Genomic DNA, 20677 nt, shown 5'->3' with positions numbered 1-20677 from the left:
ACCCCCACAGGGACCACGAAAAGGATTTATTAAGGTAAACACGTTACTTAGTACTGCTTTAAACAATTAATCCATCTGCGCAGTGTGTATTAGCCTTGTAATCGTTTTTTTAAGGGCGCTGCATTGTGCTTTCAAACTTCTCTGCAATTCCGATCATTTCTCAAACCACACGGCCTATCGAGTTTGCACGTCGTCTGTCGAGAGCGCTTAACTTCAACTGTTCCGTAAACTTGGCCATCGCATTCTTTTCATTTCCTGCCTCACGACCGCAAACAGACCAAAGCCAATTGAATGTAGTCGACATGCATAAACCTTTGTGTAAGATGTGTTGTGTCGTCGCGGGACTGCGTGTGGTTCTCGAACCTTTCACAACAAGCACCACCCCGGATAATAGCTGACCTTCCATGAACCGAAGGCGTAAGGAAAGATATTAGGGCTGAACCGGATCTAAATTTACTAAAGTGTAAAATGGCAGATGACCCTTGAAAACCACTGCTGTATTTAATATAAATGGAGAAATTGCAGTCAGAACACAGTGCACTCGTCCCAGAACGAAATGACGCCGAGTTTAAATCCCGCTCTAAGTTTTGACAGTGTAATGCGTGTTTGATCATAATGTGTTTCTCAATAAATGCTCCTAATCCCACTAACTGCGCGCCTAAACCCGCGACTTAAGTGCAAAATTAGCGCTTTCAACTCCCGACTGGAAAATGTTCCCTTTGAGGACCCTTCCATAATTAAGCCTGACTCTCCGCTCCTCACAAGTATAATAGCGCGTGCAAACACTCTGATCCTTTCGCCGTCGAGGTCTCCCTCTCTTTTCCAGCATAAATAATCCCTGCCGTCTGCTGGCTCGACCCTGATTGGGATCTCGACGCCACGCTCAATTGTGGCTGCATGGAGCGGAGTGGGGGTGCCCTGCCTCGCACTGTCTCCGTTCGGAGCGTTTTCTTTTTTCTTCTGGGCCGTAAACATAATACCAGAGGGGTGTCCACTTTAGGACCAGGACCAGACGCAGGAAAACCTCAAGCCCGTTCGCACAAATCCCCCGCCATGCAGGCCTAAGTAACTGTGTTTATGACAGTTTACCATGAAATGCGCACAGCTTGGCACATATAGTTCTCACAGTTATTTCTATTAGTTGTTTAGCTGCCCAAATGGGGGGGAAAACAATCTATAGGCCAGCAGGAGTTGCAGACATGGACAGATCTCTAGGAGTTTTATGTCAGAGCAATATTAGCAGTGAAGTTGTGGCTGTGGCAGTTTATGTTGTGACGCCTGCTCGCTCTCTGCTCTGTGGGAATGTGAGGGACGGTTGATGGGATTTACGGCTCTTCAGTGATAGCCGAATCTTTGAGGTGTGTTAATTTTTAAAGAGGTGTTCAAAAGATAGGCTATTTTTCTTTATAAGGCATTTATTTTCAGAAGCCAGTCTGATAACTCTGAGGACTGATCACTGAGAGGCACATATTTTACAGTTTTCTTAATCGATAGGACACTGTTCTGAGCAGCACACATTTCTCTAACCAATGCAAACTCAAAACTATTTTCTTGATAAGGATGAAGTTTATAAAGCATGGCACTCTTGGGTCAAAGTTGCACGTTGTTGTAAAAAAGTGATCTTTTTTTGTCAAAATCTGCACACACAGAGCAGACATACATTGTAATTAAACACGTTTGTGGGTTAGGGTTAACGTGGGTCTGCATGAAACCTCACTTGGAAATAAATCGTGTGTGCAGTGGATGTGAAAGGTATTCAAACAGTCAGTTGTATTTAGTATCTAATCAATCAACTTCAATTATCTTTCAAAGGAAAACTACGACTTTGTGCCACAATTGCAGCTGCTACAGCTGTTATGGCAAGTCATTTTCAGTGCAAAAAGCTCTCACTTGTGTTGCTCCACTGTTAAACTGTTTGTTTTCCTGTTTCCTCAGTATACAACTGTGTTAAAAGTACCTTTGTGCTTTTTGTTGTACAGAGACAATGAAAAGATCTCATTCGGTTATGAACATCACATCACTATGAAGGACAAAGAAAGGATTGTCTTTTGGAACCAGTGGGGTGACTTGTTTTATACTTTACAGAGAAGCTTGAGAAAACATAGTGAAAATATATTATTACTAGATGGATGGTGACGTTGCAAAGTTCTAGAGGACAGTGGAAAGCAAAAGGTACTGAATGAGACACACACGAGTGTGAAATATTGTTAGACCGACAATTTTCTCAATGCAGTAACAAAGATTATTTCCCTCCGAATCACATCTATTTCATTATCTTAGTCCCGCCTAACCGACACAGTGTGGAATGAGAAATCAGCGCCTCCACTACACTGTGTAATAGTTCGCTGGCACCCGCGCTCTCATCAACTCCATTCTGAACTCATCTGACGGCATATCCATCGTGAGTTTATCTGAGCGCGTCGCGCCAGCCGCCCGCCTCCGACTTCAAACGCTCAACGAGACACGGGATGGAACAGTATCAAACCCCTTCACCGCAGGGAGCGAACCAATGTTATGAAAAATAAAAAATAAAAAAAATAAAAATCCACCGAATTCCTGTCTCAATTTTTGTATCTCTGACAAATTCTGCTTGTGCCGACTCGGCGGAAAGCAGGAGCCGGAGCACGGGAGTAATAAAGGAAGATGAAACGTCGCAAGTGATTGAAATGAATGCGCAAACGCCGGGGTTGGAAATATCTGTGTTTACGGTGGTGGGTGGACGGGCAGCATATGATGATGATGTCCTGCTTTGGTGCGGAGCCGTGTGATTAGATCATTAGCACTTCAAGTCCTGGGAGTGATTGTTCCTGTGACGTGTTTGTTAAAGTGATGCTGGTTGTTAAGCTGCTTCTTGAGAATTAGAGCCACATTTCCATTATCAATTAAAAGAAATGAAATAGTGGCAAAGGAAAGCAGGCCTGCAATCTGTTTTTCTTATTGTTTTCGACTACTCCTGTATGGTTCGTGTCGTGTTTGCTGATGGAAAACTAGCACTTTGCTATAATCTGCCAATTATTGCAGATGTTGATTAAGCTGCACTGTCCCTGTTACATAAACAAACTGATAAATAAACTTTGCCAGATGGCTCATGCAATTGTCAAAAAAATCAGCTGAATAATATTGCTGTGGCCTGACCAGATATTATATAATAAACTATATACAGTAAAGAGCTATTGGGCCATGAGTTGCATTAAAGAGCAGGTATTGTACTTTTTGCAGTATTTAATCATATCAAATCTCTCTATATCAACTATCCTACACTTAATTGGTTAGAAAATGCTAAATATATTGAAAACAGCCAAAACAAAAGTACAAGTAGTTTCGCCTCCTGATCTGTGCTGTGGTGAGTGTTTCTACTTTGCAATAAAAAGATTAAGCTTAGCAACAGATCGAGGTGAGGAGAGCATTTGATGGGCACTGAGGACTTAAGGAGAAGATTCAAAGATTACTCAAAGATGTGCTAGTGGCTCAAAACAGGTTTGCTCCAGGTTTGCCGTTGATGAGAGAACAACATTGTAACATGGTGAAAAGCTCATAAAAAATGGATTAAACTGGTCACATCCGCCTCTATTCTACACTGAACTGGGAACTTAATTGACCTATTGCCTCTCCTAATCAAGCATTATGCAATAAACCTATTGCAGTCAGCGGCAGTTAGAAATATCACTGTTTCTCATTTTACTGGTGAGATTTGACTCCAAGAGAAATAAATGCAGCCTCCGCAATCTGTAGACACACAGAACAGACTCGGGTTTGGACAGTGAGGCCGAATGGAAAACAAGGCTTTCTTTCTTTGAGCACATTTTAATTAGCAGCATTTGTAGCTTGGCCCAGTTCTTTTATGATTGTCCCACTGAAAGACGTTTTGTTTGCTAATGAAACACATTTAGAGCAGTTTGTGCATTTGTATCTCTTACATGAGTTGGTGCCCACGTACATTACTGCTGTATTAGTGTTCCATTGGCAGAACAAGAAGCCATAGCCGTTTGAGGGAGATGAAAGAAATCCCAGCGCTTTGTTTTCACTCCCATTGAATATGGTTGTTTTAGGTAGGCAGCCATCAGCCATAATGACCGAGACGGGGTCAGGTATTTGTCTGCCCTGCGTCTGATTTACTGTAGTGTCTGTTACTTAGTAATCTGCAATACGATCTGCGGTTAAGCCAGCCTAACCACAGGCAGACCGCGTAGATTGAGTAATGCATAGCTTTCACTAGGATCACTTTATAAACACTTCTTAGAAGTGAAAAAGCACATTTTAATGTGACATGGCATTGCTGCTTGAATACATTTATACTGAAATAAGTGGCTTGAATCATTACTAAAATGAATAAATGAGTACACTGTCCAGAATTGTGTGTGTCATGGTATAATCGTGGACAAACATGTGACCAATAACACTAATATATGACTGATTCTCGGATTACGTTTAGTCACTTTAGACTAAAACCTGGGGGCCTCCTTTATTATTGGAGTGTGCCAGTTAATACGTTTGGTAATGAGATGAAATTTTAATATATTTTTATCCTTGATCTAATCACATCACAGTGCTACATTGTTTGTCTTAATGTGATCATGAGATTTATAATGTTCTCTCACTACACTGTTAAAATCTCTCGCTCTTGACGAACTCTGCTAAAATTCCTGACAGTCTTAACCCCGCTCTCATATAGGAGTGGGTTAGTGGGGCTGTGAAAAGGGTCACTGTGGACAACTTTGTTTACAACTAGAAGAATTAGCACTTTAAAGTTTAGAATATGTGCCAAAGCAACACAATGAAGAAAGTGGTCTTCAATAACGTGTGCTAAGGTTAGTTGTTCTTATATACTATCTCTCGCCAACTTTAGCCGGGGCGCTCTTTCGCTGCATGATTGGGGGAAAGTTGCTGGCGGCAAGATCGTAATCACAGTCACATTGCAGAGAGCCGGCTGCACATAAGACGCATATTACGGTCTGTTGTAAATGCTCTGTGGTAGTCATCGGTGCGACAAAGTGGAAAGGAGATAGAAGCGCGACCCCGTGAGCTCTTTGGAGTCTTACGCAGATGACAAGAAGATAAAAACCATTATGAGGGGATCAGAGCACCGCAGCTCTGAAGTCTAAATCAGTCTGGTTTCTGGGAACACACAAGACAAACAACTGCTACATAGGTATGGGATGAAGTAACCTTTTCTTTGTTTCTTTATATAGTCTTGTATTATTGAGAAAACAACGCACAAACCCATAGTAAAGACAAAGAATCCATAATACAAGAACTGTAGGGCGTTTTAAACAAGTTAAGGTGAAAAATGATTTGAGGAGTAGTGATCTATAGCTGTGAATTTAAAACACTTTCTTTTATCAATTATAGAACAAAGAAATGCTGAAAAGGCCAGAGTGCCGAAATGCTGGAATACATTTTGATTTTAGCGAGGTTCATGCGAGGTTCGAAAGTCTTGAAAGGCTTGAAAGAACGAAATGAGTGTGAATCAGTGGTGGCCACGCGCGGACCTCGAGCTCGAACGCATTTGTGATGAGAGGGTAATAGAGTGGGGGATCCTGAGGGGGATTGCATCATCAGTGTGTGCCCACAGTGATGATGTTATCGCGGGACAGCTGCGTGGGGTAAGGGCCAGACTGGACGCTCTTAAGAAGCCAACGGGCACCTGCTTCTCATGTCCACTTGTGTCTAAAGCCTCAAAGGGATTCCCTGAGTCCTCGGCTTGGTCTGGTGGCCCCCACGTCTTTGAACTCCTGATCCCGTGTATGTTTTCACGGCATTGAAGTCATTATCCTATTGTCATGTTGTGTCAAGTGTCTGAGCCAAAAGTTCTGTTTGAAGTTTCAAAGAGGGGACTCCTTTCGCTGGTCACAGATCACACGTCCTCAATGACGTGCGATGCTTTATTTACAGCCAGCGATGATTCGAATCAGTCATCCAGGCGGCGCGTAGAGGAATCCAAATATGCAAAGAGCATACAGTTTATATGAAAGAGCGTGAATGGTGACGCATCAGAGAGTGTACAGCAGCGGTACTAATTCAATTAAAGGCCCTTGAAGATGTCGGAGTTCAGCCTCGCCTAATACCATCAATTAGGGGCTCCGTTGCCATCTGACAAAAATCCCACACCCCGTTTGAATGATTCATAAGGGAAAATATGTCTCTTTGTGTTGGAGGTCACCAGGCTCTCTGGAGGAGCTGGCGAGGCTTTAGGAAACAGTAGTGGTGCGCTGGAGGAGTGGGAAGCACCGCACTGGGACCGGGGGCTACGCTCTGAGATAAGTCCGAGCATGAGGTCATTCTGAACGGGCGAACTTTGATCAGATCAGGCAGCTGGTCCTTCAGGCTTATGCGCTTTACATAAGGGCTGCAGAAAATATTTTTGACTTGACTTATTCATGAAACGGCAAGTACTTGGAGAGCATCAATATCTGCCGCATAAACGCTAGTCACTCTTGCAACTAAGATTCGTTTTTTTTAAGCCTCTGCTGCCAACGAAACGTTTAAACTAAAATCAATACCAAGCAGCGCAGCTCAGTGAGAGTCCTTTGTTCGCAAAAATTGTGTCTGCCTTTTTGTTGACCGTCATTTTTGAGCAGTCCAATTCAATATATCTCGAGCAGTAATCATCTCATATTGAGCGGCGTCCCATTGGAGCACTCAGGGCCGGACGTACTGTCTTCTGTCCCGTTAAAAAAAAACCCGACTCATTTGGGACGCTGTCAGGGCTCAGCTTCATTCCACTTGACGTTGTGCCAATGCGGCTATTGAATTAGACTCAACTGGATGCACTGTTGCTCTGTCATTCATCCATGTCGCAGCTCAGAAATGGTCCATCCGGTTTTATTAGGGCCTTATGCGAAACAACAACGCTGTCACGTAGTCGGGTCGCAGTGTCCAGCAGGGCTCACCATAGAGGGACTAAAACACTTTTTGGCAGCGTTCGTCGGAGATATGTGTATTAGTGGAGATGCTTTATCACGCTGAAGTAAAATGGAAACAGTTGGATTTGAGATCAGGTGAGGAGGGGAGGGCACTCAAACATAGCTTTATATAACTTTACTCAATCAGTGGAAAAGTCCCTCTGTGATAGTTTCAGGTTTCCAAGTCTTTCCGCGCTTCATATACTGCAGCCTGTCTCTTAGATTGGAAATATTACATTTTGATTACTCCCCGCAGTTACCGCCGCAATATGAGAGCAGCGCTGAGTCCCATTAAATGCGTCCCGAGCCATTATGGGAGAAGTATTGCATTTCCTATTTTTAATTTTGAGCAAAAAGTTGAACTGGGACATTGGCAGCCTAATAGGAGATTAAAATGTGTGTGACTTGTCTGCAAAAAAAAAAAAAAGATTGAGAGAAAATTACGCAGGAAGTATGCAGCTTTTCCCAAAAATCCAATGTCTCCAGTGGGAACTGCGGCTCCGTTGCCCTGTTTATCAACTTCTTTGGCTGCATCACAATTAAAGATCCATGCCAAACTGTTGACTGTTGTTTGGGAATGTACGCAGATATGTTTTGTTTTTTTGCGACCGTTACCAATCAGAGCCCGAAGCAGTCAACATGTTGTCATTGTTTTTTTCCGTCAGGTCAGAGTCTGGGATTTCCAAATTTACACATCGCCTGTCCCTGAAGGAGCGGCCGTCCAAAGCGGAGAAGAATCTGGACAGGCCTTCGTCCTACAGGAGACGATCGCTCAGTGTGGACTGGTAAGACCACCATAATAACGTGACTCCGGCTAGTGCTGGCCTTTGCAGTTTTTACATGCTGCACCACAAACATATACATTGGACACTAAAAGTTCACCCCGCTGAGATTAACTGGCATATTTCATCCCCTCATTATTTTAAGGTTCTATCTGCATAGTTCTGAGCAGTTCTGACTTTGTTTTTGTTTTTTTGACCATGCGTATTACAAAATGGAAATGAGTAATGTGTTTTGCTCATAAAAGCCTCAAATATGCACCAAAATCTACATAAATGTCAAGTGGGAGGAAAGGAGGTGGTCATAAAATGTGATCTGATCTTCATCAAAATCATAGGAATGAATGAACAGTGTCAGCTTTAACTAATACTACCCAAACTTTTACATTTTGTCATATTTTTAATGGCCATAACACGTAAACATTCACAGGACAGCGAGAAAAAAGTAAGTGAACCCAGGAATCTCGCTGAACTGCAACAGTTTTGTAAAGAGGAGTGATTCAACATTCTGATCTGCAACTACAGGAAACCTCTGGATGAAGTTATTGCTGCCAAAAACAGCTATTTATACAATGGTTCACTTACTTATTCCACACTGTTGTGAATGTCTCAGGACTTTCTGCTAAATATATTGATAAACTTGTGAATTCATTTTTCCATTGATGATAGCAAGTTGTCCAGGCCCTGAGGAAACAAGACAAAACTGTTGCAGTTCAGCGAGATTCATGGGTTCGCTTACTTTTTCCTCCCTGTCCTGTGAATGTTTACATGTTATGACCTTTAAAAATATAATAACGTGCAATTTTTTGGGTGGTATTAGTTTAAGCAGACGCTGTTTATTCATTCTTATGATTTTGATAAAGATCAAACCATATTTTATGACCAATTCAGGCAGAAATTAGGGAAATTCTATAGCGTTCACATACTGTACATTTTCCTCCCACTGTATAGTTATATAGTGAGCAGAAGGGTCAAGGAACTATTTCGACTAATTGACTAAATCTAGGGGCCACTCTGTTCTGAAAGCAGGTGTTTAAGATTGTTTGCCTCTAACTGATCCAACCCTCAATTTTCTTGGCATTACACAAGGGTGCACTTCATACCACTCTGCCATGATTAAAAGATAAATAAATCCTGGTCGTCTTAAAATGTCATTATTTATGAGTTAGTTGCAAAACTAATCTAAACTTTCTGTTGGGTGCTACAACGGGGTGAGAAGTGTTGCCCATTATTGCTGTAGCTGTGAATGAGCCCTCCGCAAGTCGGTTCAGTCAGGGGTCGGCTGAGGGGCTGAGAGGGCGGGGCCTGCGCAGTGGGCGGAGTGGCCGCTGATAGGCTCCCGCTTCGCCTCAGCGTCTGGGTTTCGTTGGAGAGCGCCAAGCAGCTCTAGTGGCGCCGGCTCATCTTGCTCTTGTAAAGCTCCAGTCCTCAGGCAGCCGATGAAAGGAGTTTGAAAGCTTTCCATCACTGGTGCTGCCTTCCCGTCCGCACCCATGGGACTCCCTCCACCACGGCCTCTCGCTCTCCTCTTCCGCTCATTTATCTACCCATCCGTCCTACACCGCTGGTCCATCTGGCATGCCCCCTGTTGACCCTCCAACTATGTACTCCTGGCTCCTTGTCTTTTTTTCTTCTCGCACTGTTTGGGGATAAGCCTTAGGGGTTTCAGCGGATATCTCTCTTCCTTTGCACTTAATTTGTTGTCAAACTAAAAATGTCTTTGGGTTCACGCTCTACAATATGATGTTGTTGAAATGTCCGTTGCTGAGGTCAAAATTTCTCAACGGGCAGTTCTTTTGTGAAAGACACCTCCAAGCAACGTTTTCCCTTATCCTTATTTTTCAAGGATTGGGTCCACAAATGTTCCATATGAATCTCATGGCTTAAAGTCTTATAAGCATATAAGCATTCACACCCATGAATAATGATACTACTACAGTATTAGTTCACAGGAGAGAAATAAAACTCTGCATCCGTTTTTGTCTTATAAGGAAAAGCTCAGTAATTATAGCGATATTAACCAGAAGACCATAAAACATGAACAGTGCCTCTTCTGGGGCAGCACTTCCTTGGTTAAATGAATAAACATCAGTGTGGACCCATCGACAGGCTCTTTGGAATGATGGTGCATGAACGCAGCCATATTGTCACACACGTATAGCGCCTCCAGATTTCTGTTAGCTTAGTCGAGCACTAGAGTAGTCATTCAGTCGGGTTAGTCAGCACTTTGCATAGCCACAGATGTTGAATGGTCTACACATCATGTTCGGTGTGAGGTCTTCCCAGGGCCTTTTAGTTATTGGACCAACTGTGTGGTCTTGGACCTGGTGTTAAGTGCGGGAGCATCAGGGTGTACTTCTGCTGTGAGGTCCTTCCCTTTAACACAGCTCAGTGTTTTCCTCTGGTGTCGGTGGAGAAGGGGGACATGGTCTTTAAAGTTCAGGGCCTGACTGATGTGGTCTGGTTCTAATGAAACACAGTGGGCAGATTGGACATGCTCATTTATGAGAGAGTTGTTGGAGGGGGGGGGGGGGGGGGGGGGGGGGGCTTTCGCTTACAGCTGGATTCTCTGACTTTCTCGCACCCCGAACGAGCCACCGGTCTTTTGTGACATAATAAACAAGGCCGGAGTCGAAACGCAGGGCTGAGTCATGCTACGAGGAGGTGAAACCAGGTCGAGGAATGCACCGTCATCAACGCACTCATAAGGAAGCGTGTGAGAGGAGGATCTACTGAAACATCCCATTGCATATTTGAAATACCTTTTTCTTTGTCACTATTTCCCCCCCAGTTTTGACAGTCCCACCTTCCTGTTATAAATGAGCTGGGAGCACTTTAACACTGGCCTGCCTCTATGGCCAGTTAGCCGTGACTTGAGCTACCCGCCCATACCGTGTGGCTGCACATGAAGCCCAGGCAGCTTGGTAATACGAGTGGAGCTATTTTGCAAAATTTATCAAAATTTCCACCAGCTGCTGGCTGAACCTTGGGAAAACGCAATAATAAAAGATAATAGCAGCATTATTGTTATTGGTAATCATTTTGAATAGGCTCTTGGGGTATGGTGAAGAAATAACTGGATGCTGGAATGAAGTGGAGTGCAACAAAATATGTTTGTTTAATTTAGCAAAAGGTCAAGGGAGGAAAAAAGCTGTTCAACTTTGCCAAGGAGTGCGTTGATAGGTATGAATGTTCTACTAACACTAGGGATTCCAGATTTGGTTGAGGGACTTGAATTAGGGCCATTACACACTGAACTATAACATTTTTAACTGCCAAACTCTGTGCATGTTAGTTTCTTTTGTGGATTAGTGCATTGCAGCTGAGGGTAATTCTCTAAAGGTAAAACAAACCCTCTCATTTGCGCTCAAACCGTGGCCCCTTTATAAATACATGTGAATTTTAAGAGGCACCAAGTGTGTGCCTCAGATGGAAATGGCTGTGCAGTGTCAAATCCTCTCCATCCTCTAAAGGCCCTGTGCTCCGCCTGGTGCCAACCTGTCTTCGGGGATAATTCGGAGCTGACAGCGCCCGCACAATGATGTTTTCACTTGTGCGCCGTCGAGAGGAAAACCAGCCTCCCGAGTTCCTATATTTAAACACCACTGTCTTTACTGTTTGTCCTTGTTCCTCGCACGCATCCACAAGTGAATGCACGTTGCAATAGTGAGCGCCGCGCCGATCCGGGAAATAAGGGTTACTAAGTGCTAATCCGTATGAAGTGTGTACAAAGGGAGTGAAAAAGAGGTGGTGAGCGGCCTCTTTTCTCTTTAATCACTTAAGTTTTAGTGGGGAAAAGAAGGGGGCCGCCGCCGTGTTAAGTGCGGCTGGACCGAGCGGCACTCTCCTCATTTGGTTTTCATTTGATTTCATATTTCTCGCAGTTTCTTTTATGTGTCGCTGGTAAGTTCTAACGGGAGCGGCAGACAGACAGGAGCGCGCGAGGGCCTAATTTTACATCCTTCAAATCAGAACATTATGTTAAAACTGCCGCAGAGTCTGTAGTCTTGATGAAAAGTCAGTGGTTATGTTTTAAGTGTAGGTCAGATCGTATCAGCGATTATTGCCTGGTTCTTGGGGAAAAGTCAAATAGGAAAGACTGTGATATATCTATGTCCCCGCAGTGTCTGCTGACTAAATGCTCTTTCTTGCCTCCCACCGTTACTTAAAGGATCTTGAGCAGCAGATTCTACCACAGAAATCCATGCAATTTCACACTATCATTCGGTTATTAACAATTCAACACATGTATACATTTCTTGGCCTTCCTGTGCTGCTGCCAAGCTGTTTGTTCAGTAGATAATCCACAGAATCCCATAGGACCAAGAGAGTTTACTCACCTCTGCTTTTGGACCAACCAAAAGGCTCTTCTTATAAACACCACATCCTAACCACACTCTATAGACAGATATAGAAATACATGCTCATTCATGAATATATGCACAGAACAAATACACAGAGACAGGATGTGATTGTACACAAATGTGCTGCTCGTTTCCAGTCCAAACCTCCTCTCAGCACGCAGACACCAGGAGGTACGGGGGCTGCGGGCCACGGGACGTCCCACCAAACCACGGAGAGGGATGGATTGAGACAGGCTGAGTAGAGACAGATTGAAAAGGTGATGGGATGAGACAGCAAAAGCATTTGATAAAGAGGAGGAAGGGGGAAGTTGCGAAATCTAATGTTGGGGAAAAGCGAGGGTGGTGTGCGTGGGTCATGGGGTTAGCCTGGCTCCATGTGTTGCTTATAAACTGATAAAAGACAAGCCGGGCTGGAAGACTACAGTGTCGTGTATGTGTGCTTTCAGGGTCAGAGGCAAAGAGAAAATCAGATGGGGACCCAGGAGGCCTGCGGTTTGAAACTAGTTTTGGAAAATAGTTTACAGATTGAGATAGGAAGCTCAGGTAGTGTTTCTCCACGCCCACATCAGTCAAGAGTCAAACAAAACTAACATTTTCTGCCACGAATAATACACTGGTTTTTATGTGCAATTTTAATGAATCTGCAACAAAAACTAATTTCCAATATGTGCATTTAAGAGATGCACCTGTAGGCCCACGTTTGAATAAGTCTTTTTTATTCTATAAGAGGCACTAGCATCACTCCTGGTTAACGATTTTCTCATGACCTGTATGACCTACACCACCATCTTAACAGTCTGTTGTATACAGTTTAGAGAAGGTAGGCTGACCTCATTAGGATCCTGAACAATAATTAAGTCCCCACTGCAGCCCCAACCTGCCTCGTTGCTCTATCCCAGATAAACAGCCGTGGGACTTCAAACATGGCGCCCGGCCGGCGTGTGACTGAGAGAATGGGCCAACTGGTGGCTGTGGTGGCCAGGGGTCGCCCCGCCCCTCTCAGCTCGGGGCTGGGTGGGTGGCATATGGCGGCCCAGGCAGGGACACTCACACACAGAGACACACAGAAGGCCTGGAGCCACCCAGGCTGGCCCACGTTCGCCCTGGGAGACATCGTGTCACCGGGCCCCACAGAGGAGGGGCCGGTCCCACCTTCAGCACCCCCTCCTGAGAACGGCGTCCAGTGCCCGCCACCACATCCCCACGGAGACTGCGCTGTTGTCTCTGCTCATCAGAACTGCAAAGATTTACCTCTGTGAGCACACACATCACCAACAGGTGGTAAGCCTTGCTCAGCCCAGCAGGCCACTTCAGAGGTTAAACATACAGCTCCCCGCCCACTCCCTCACTGCCTCCCCGGGGAGCAGAGAAAGTGAGGAGATGAGGACAAGATAAAAAGAGACAGAAGAAAGAGCCCTGTGTAAACATCAGTGTTAAAGGCGCTGGGAGCGTGTCCACCGCTCTGATTTAGACACGAAGCTAAGAATAACACGGTCACTATGAACAGTTTGTCCCTGCTCCTAATTATGAAAACAGCACACTCGGCTGCAGCCAGTCTAATGAAACACAGGACCTATACAGCAGTCCCCAGCATCAAACCAACCTGTATTTAACTATACCAATGGGCTTCCCACAATGCACCAGTGCTCTGGAGCTGATGGGGCAATAAAACACATTTGGATCAGACATATCAGAGGTGTCATGTGCCACTGGAACATCCCAACCTTCAGCCGGCTGTGTAAAAATAGGAAGATGAAACAGAGGATGGACAATGAGGCTCAACAGTGGAAAGTAATTATGTAGACATTATAGATTTAGTCTAAAGACTGGAAATTGGCTTTGGTGAGCACATCTGTTTGAAGATTCTCTTTCCATTACAGTATCATTACTGCACGCAGAGCTCAATTTGATCAAATGTATAAAGGATAAATAGATCATTGCGTAGTAGTTTTGTTTCAGATTGACAGATCACTGTGTGGAAATCTGACCATCTTCAACACATGGACATTAACATAGACAGTACTGAAAGAGGCAAGCACCTGACCAAAACATGGACAGGTAAATGTGTGGAGGGGTGTTTGATGGGTTTAAAATCACACCTCATACTTACTTATAAATAGTGCAGAATTAACAAGTATAATGTGTAGGTGCTGCATAGAGTTTTAATCTAACGATCGGCTCCATAACACATGCACACGCAGATCACAGATTAAAACCAAATCACAAGTTGAGATAACATTTCTCAGTGAATACTTTGCATTTAATTACTAAACAAGGCAAATGTTTGCAAACCTTTGCATAAAATGACAGTTTGTCATTTGTGGCGTTGTAATGGTTGCCATGACGACTCAGCCCGAGCAGGGGCCGCAGGTCACAGTGCTGCTGAGATGAATGTTGCCTATAAGCCGATAAGAGGCGCGCAGAGGGAAGGACTATATGAATTCTCGCGCTGCCCCTCTCCTCTCCCTGTATGCGTCCAGCAGCCTGCCTGCTTCCAGCCTGTCTGGTGCCAAGACTCAGATTTCAGAATTTCCTTCTACAAGCCACATTTAGAGCAGCCACTGCTCTGTGTGTGCGCGTGTGTGTGTGTGTGCGCGCGCACATGTGAGTTTATGCAACTTTCTCCTCACTGTCTGCCCCCCTGCCCCCCGCCTCTCTGTTTTTACTGATCACTGTCTCTGTCCCTCTGCCTCGATTCATCTACCTACCCTCACTTCTTTTGTTTATTCAGTGGGACCTTGACCTAAGCCCACAACTGATGCCATACAAGTCAGATAACATGAATGGCCACTTGTGACTATGTGTAATAAATATAATTCGACACACACTAGTGTGTAGTAGAGATTTATGTGGTACTGGTAGTGTTGGGCCAAAGGTGCGGGGGAACAGTGGGGGTTCCAGTCAGCAGGCAAATGACCTCAGTGACCCACTGACTTATTGGGATGGACCCTGAGGGACACAGAGGAGAAGTTGAGACCGGAGAAGAAGAATCAAAGTTGGATATAAATAAATTAGGCTTAGTAGCCACGTGCAGTGTTTGGATTTTCACATGTACTTTGCTCTTTGTCATCATTTCATTTTACAGACAAGTTTTATCTCGTTTACATTTCTCAGGATTTGCTCAAAAGACGTTCTCTATATGGACTTGGATTACAGTAAATGTATCTGTGATCATCATTGAGAGAAGAGCCCTTTTGTGACTGTTGCCTCCAGTTGTCATCCTTTTCACTTTATTTTCACTGTAGGATTACTTTCCCTTTTTCTCCTACATCTTCTTCTCTATCACTTTCAGAGATTTGGTCAAACAATAAGTCAGTGGCTCAGCACGATGTAGCTCTGGACTTTGTTGACATGTGAGTCACTGTCTGCAGCCCTGAGCTGTCTGTGTAAACAAGCTGATATAGTAATAAAAGGGATGTGTCAAGCCTTACGCTGCAGGAACAGGCTGCATCTTTTTGATGTGGGGTTGATCAGGGACCAAACATGGAGCCAGGCTTCTAGTGTAAGAACAACTGCTTCCTCTTTCCCAAAATGTTCCCAGTGAATAGGCATTGAGCAGATACTGATATGGCTTAGTGCTGCTTTTATGACTTTCTCATTAAGTCTGTTACAGTAGAGTAAAGACTGTCCATCTCTACAACATTTGTACTATAAATGCGGCATCTCCACAACACACAGGGCTGCAAAAATAAAACCAGGGGGTTTGCAGGTGCCTGCAGGTGAAGGTCAATGTTTGTCTCTGGTCCGACACGCTGACACCAAGTTGAAATGTAAAAAAACACAAGGGTAGATGCTGTGCGGGCGTTGACCGTGGAAACAGTCCTAATACAACCAATCTCTCAGGAAGTACAGGAAGTTTAATCTCTCCTCCCACCTTAAACAATCACACGTAGGACAATTGTTTTACGATAATAATCAGTTGTTTTGACTGAAATCCAGTTTAGGTTATTACAAAAAAATACAAATAAAAATCAAATAATTTTCAGATGAACCCCCTTTTTTACAAATACACAAGCATGTTCCAACATCGAAGATTGTCTTCATTTAATTGAAATAATTCTTGGTTTTCTTTGAAGCAAAGGGTATGTCATTGAGCGGCTTGTTCTCACGTGTTGGAGTTTGACACATCCAATGTCGTCAGAGAGTGAAGGGGCGCTGTACTGCGGACAGAAAAAAAAGTCTTCCGTTCCATCTCTGGCAAATAACAATAAGCCCGGGCTGGATTCCGACGCCCTTCCCTTTGAAATGGGATACCAGCACACACATTACAAATATATCTCTTGTTTTATCTTCAGGGCCAGGCCCATGGAAAAATGATTCCAAATACCTGCCGCGCTTTATCTGGAACGCTGGAATAGGTTCGGCCCGGCTGGGAACACGAGAATGTCTAAAATAAGGCCTCTATTACGGGATGTAGTAGAGATGGACGGGACAGAGCGGGAAGGGAGAGGGATCTGGGGTATTTTAGGTATATCGCGCTGTGAAAAAGGCCTTGTTGCGGGGGACATGGGCCTACTTTTAAGTGGACAATGTGGATCGCCGTTGTCAGCTGTTGCTCTGTGCGCGTGTGGGCCCGGCGCTGTGAGTGCGTCCACAGTGCGGCCCGAGTATAAATAACATTTTTCCTACAGATGTTCTCACCTTTACAAATCTTGGCCTGTTGGCAGCTTCTTGGCACGGCGCAGTATGCCAACATAAGTAGACTTTATTTACCTTTCTCTACCACTGTACAAACCATTTCATTTTACAACAACATTTACATTCCCCGCATTTGTTATGGCAATTTATCAGAGTGGCCAACATTTAGAAAGCGTTTTCAGGGTTGCGTTAGCCGGCTACTATAAGCACGAGATGATTTACCATTTTGTATCCTCGGTGAAAACAGAGGCAGGTGGAGAGACGAGGAGATGAAATAGCTCGGTGGGGTTTGTTCACGGACATGTGTGGACTTCACTTGTTCTCATGACCGAATGGAGAGAGCTGCAGAGTCACCATACATTCACAGCCAAACCAGGGATCTGCACTGTTTGATGATGGGACCAGAACATCCACTGGCAAACAGACTGGCACTATGACTCATGAAACTCCCGACTGCCAATGCCATTTTGTAGTCCATCTGGCACATCGGTGTAATGTATCACCATGCCATAGGTCCTCCTCTCACACCGGCTGATGGTTTTCTAAAGCTTTGCGGTACACATAGGATTGTAATACTGACTGCGGCTAATTCATTAACATGGCTACTACGGCCCCGTTCCTGTTCGCTGTCGTCCTCCGTCGGGCATCTCACATATGCAGCCGGCGACGAGAGGTCACAGCGCGGAATTGCTCCGTTTTAAAGGGTCACAGTCCGAAAGGGCCAAAGAGGCACCACATGACTGTAATGTTAACACAAAGCATTACATAGATATGTTTCAACAGCAGGAATGCGGGGCCGCAATTTAGTGCAATGTAAATCATGTAAGACTCTGATGCCGCGGCGCTTAAAACCGTGTTCGCATTCAGTGCCTCGGATGCCGGCTGCTGTTCGTGAAGCAGCCACTTTGGGGTCACAGATGAGGCGTTATGCTGTCAGTCTAGTGGCCCGTGGACAGTTTCATATGCCGTGAACTTCCCCTGAACGCGTATATGTGATCGTGATACCTGTGACTGTGCTACATTATGGAGGTAGTAGTTCTCGATTTGTAATACACGAACAAACTAAACTACTTCCTCTTAACCCCCACCAGGGCTGAGCAAGTTTGGATTCACCCAAATATAAAAAGCTTCTCGAAAAAAATGAAAATGCAACAAAGAGCGGCAAAAACCTGACCAAAAATGTGCAACGAAACCTAAATGAAAAAGCCCCGAAAGAGCAACAGAAAGTGGCAAAAACAAAGCAAAAAAAAGTGCCACAGATTAGCAACAAAAAGGAAACAAAAGAGTAATAGAAAAGGGATGAAAAAGTATCAAAAATGTGGCAAAAACACAACAAAAATGGAAAAAAAAAAAGGCAAAAAAAGTGACGACAACAGGAGGAAAGAGATCCGTTTAGATGAGTTTTGTAGGTCTTAGCTTTCAAATGAGGCGTTGCACTGTCCTATATGCCGTGACCTTTTAGATTTGGATATTGCGACCCACCTTGATTTGAGGGCATACTGGAAAAATAAGCTGTAATTCACAATATCATATGCCAATAAGTGTTATGCCCTCACTACTACTGCAGATTCTAATGTTGATTGAGTTGTTCAAAAGTACATTTCCCCCCCCTTTTTTTCTCTCTGGTTGTCCCAGGGCTGACTCTGCCAAGATGACGCAGCCCATGAGGGGAGACCAGGCGCACCAGCCCATCTCGACCCGCAAGTCGTCCAGCCTGTCCTCCCCGAGCGCTGCCCGCCGCCTCTACCGCAACCTCTCCGGAAAGTTCCGCGTGGGCACCAACCCCCCCTCCCTGGAGGACAGCGTGGTGTCAGGACGGGGCGGGGACAAGGAGCGGCTGCGCAAAACCACCATCGTAAGTCACCCTCAGACAGGAGGAAAAAATAATAATCGGTCCGACATTGTAGTCCAAAAATAGCCCGAGGGAAAATATAGAAAGGTTGAAAAAGTGGCGAAAAATGAAGTGTGTTTTCTTCTGTGCCACAGTTCCAGAGCAATGAAGCCCTGTTTGAGGCAGTGGAGCATCAGGAGTTGGACTTGGTGCAGCTGCTCCTGTCCCAGTACAGTCTGGAGGAGCTGGACCTCAACACCCCCAACAGTGAGGGACTTCTGCCGCTGGACATCGCCATCATGACCAACAACGTCCCTATGGCCAAACTGCTGCTGCGGGCGGGGGCCAAGGAGAGTCCTCACTGTGAGTCCACGCAAGCACTGGCAGGACACGCTCCTCAACACGTTCAGACCCTTTTAGTCTTCCGGGTGTTCGCCAGGACTTTGAAACACTTTACAAAAAACAAAGATTACTTAAAGGGATGTTTTGGGATTTTTGACTGGATAACTAATTTCCTAGTTATCCAGAATGTTGTTGATTTCTGGAGATTTTTTTTATTTTTTTTACTTCATTCAGTCCTTATAGTTGAACAGCTTAGTGGTCCTAGGCTAGTGCTAGGCTAGCACATGTCTATGGTAACTAGTAGCCTGCATTAAAAACAGTCTGACCCAAGCTCAGTGCACCTGAAGCAAATCACTTACAACACTAGACTACCGATATAAATGTCTGTGTTGACTGAATATTTTTTGAAATATAACCATAAGTTATATTTGAGCAGCATCAGCTTCCTGGTTGTAAGCTACGCAGCGGCGGGGTGATCTGCTAGATTACCGGATCTACAGTAGTTTGTTTATCTGCGGCCGGCATTACTTCATGTGGAATTCACAAAGGAGCTTTCTACAAATCAGATATGGCAACGTTTGGAGGACGACCCCATGATTTTGAAGAGGTTTCTAATGCAGGCTACTAGATACCATAGACATGCACTAGCCTAGTGCTAGCCTAGCACCACTAAACTCTTCAAATATATGGACTGCATGAATTAAAAAAACAAAAATATCTCCAGAAACACTCTGGATAACAAGGAAATAAGGCCCTCTGTCAAAAATCCTGAAATAGCCTTTTAATTGCATTCCCGTACATACAAAATGCTAACCTTCCAAGTCTCCTACATATAAAAATGTGACTGATAGCGCTGAAATATCCTCAGTTCACTGCATCTCATAAAAGCAATCACTTTTCTGTTTTCCCCCATGACATCATGTTGTGCTGCGCTGCCTGTTTAAGATTCTGTGTTGTGTATCGTTAAGTTTGTTTTTGTTTTCAGCGCGGCAGGACAAATAGAATCAATGCAGTAAAGTGTAGCCTTAGCTCATAATATTGGCACCAAAATCCTTCTGGAAGACCTCTGGTTGGGTCGCCACAAAGTCTCCTCATAAATACGAAAAACAGTCAGTTTTGTCTCTTGTTTACAATTATATTGTTGACAGCTTGTTATTTGTTGATAAAGGTTTGGCAGGCCTATTGGCAAATCATACCGGGACAAATGAAGGATTATGAACCAGCTGAAGTCTATTGGGCCTCACTTTGAACCCCCAATTATTGTAATCGCAATATTAGCTTCATAAAGGAATAAGCAGAAGAAAAAAAAACATCTATGAAGTCTGAAATAGAACTGCATGGTAGCTCCAGCCAATTTCACCAGGACAAAGTTAACATGCATGTTTTATTTTATTTTTTTACCTCATCATCACATAGAATATCAACTCTCTCTTCACTTATTTGATCATGATTGCAACTTCACTACTGTAAAACTATGATTGATTGGTCTGTTTTGATCTCAACACAGATTGATGCAGAATCTCTCTCTAATGGAATGTATTGTGTAAAAAATAGTTCCGTAAATATGTTTCCTCAGCCCTCCCGCCCTCACTACATACTACAGCTCATAGTCACAGGCGTTCCTGTGTTAAAATAATTGCATTAATTTACTGCAAATTCCAAATCATTTCACATAAAGCACGAGAGCCCCCACCGCCGCTCACAAAACACGCACAGTCTGTTTACTGCCGCCATATTAATGCAGATGAAAGGGCGGTAGTTATGATGTAATATTAGTCATCTTTGTTACTGTCTGTGATCCGCGCGACGCCTCGCTTTTCC

At 44.2% G+C, this 20677-nt stretch overlaps 1 protein-coding gene across 2 annotated transcripts in view; it reads left to right on the top strand.

The window, feature by feature from the left end:
* The window catches only part of ankfn1b (ankyrin repeat and fibronectin type III domain containing 1b), a 97392-nt gene that overhangs the window by 58931 nt on the left and 17784 nt on the right, over positions 1 to 20677 (top strand). The window contains exons 5-7 of one of the 2 annotated variants that reach the window (XM_079576735.1): positions 7568 to 7687; positions 18319 to 18538; positions 18670 to 18877. In XM_079576735.1, coding sequence (XP_079432861.1) covers positions 7568 to 7687; positions 18319 to 18538; positions 18670 to 18877 — 548 coding nt within the window. The remainder of the gene's footprint in view (positions 1 to 7567; positions 7688 to 18318; positions 18539 to 18669; positions 18878 to 20677) is intronic. The other variant, XM_079576736.1, reaches the window with a different exon arrangement.

This window comes from Gobius niger, assembly GCF_951799975.1.
Source record: "Gobius niger genome assembly, chromosome: 19".
In the NCBI taxonomy this organism is placed as follows: domain Eukaryota; kingdom Metazoa; phylum Chordata; class Actinopteri; order Gobiiformes; family Gobiidae; genus Gobius; species Gobius niger.
This window is presented reverse-complemented; position numbering and strand designations above follow the sequence as displayed.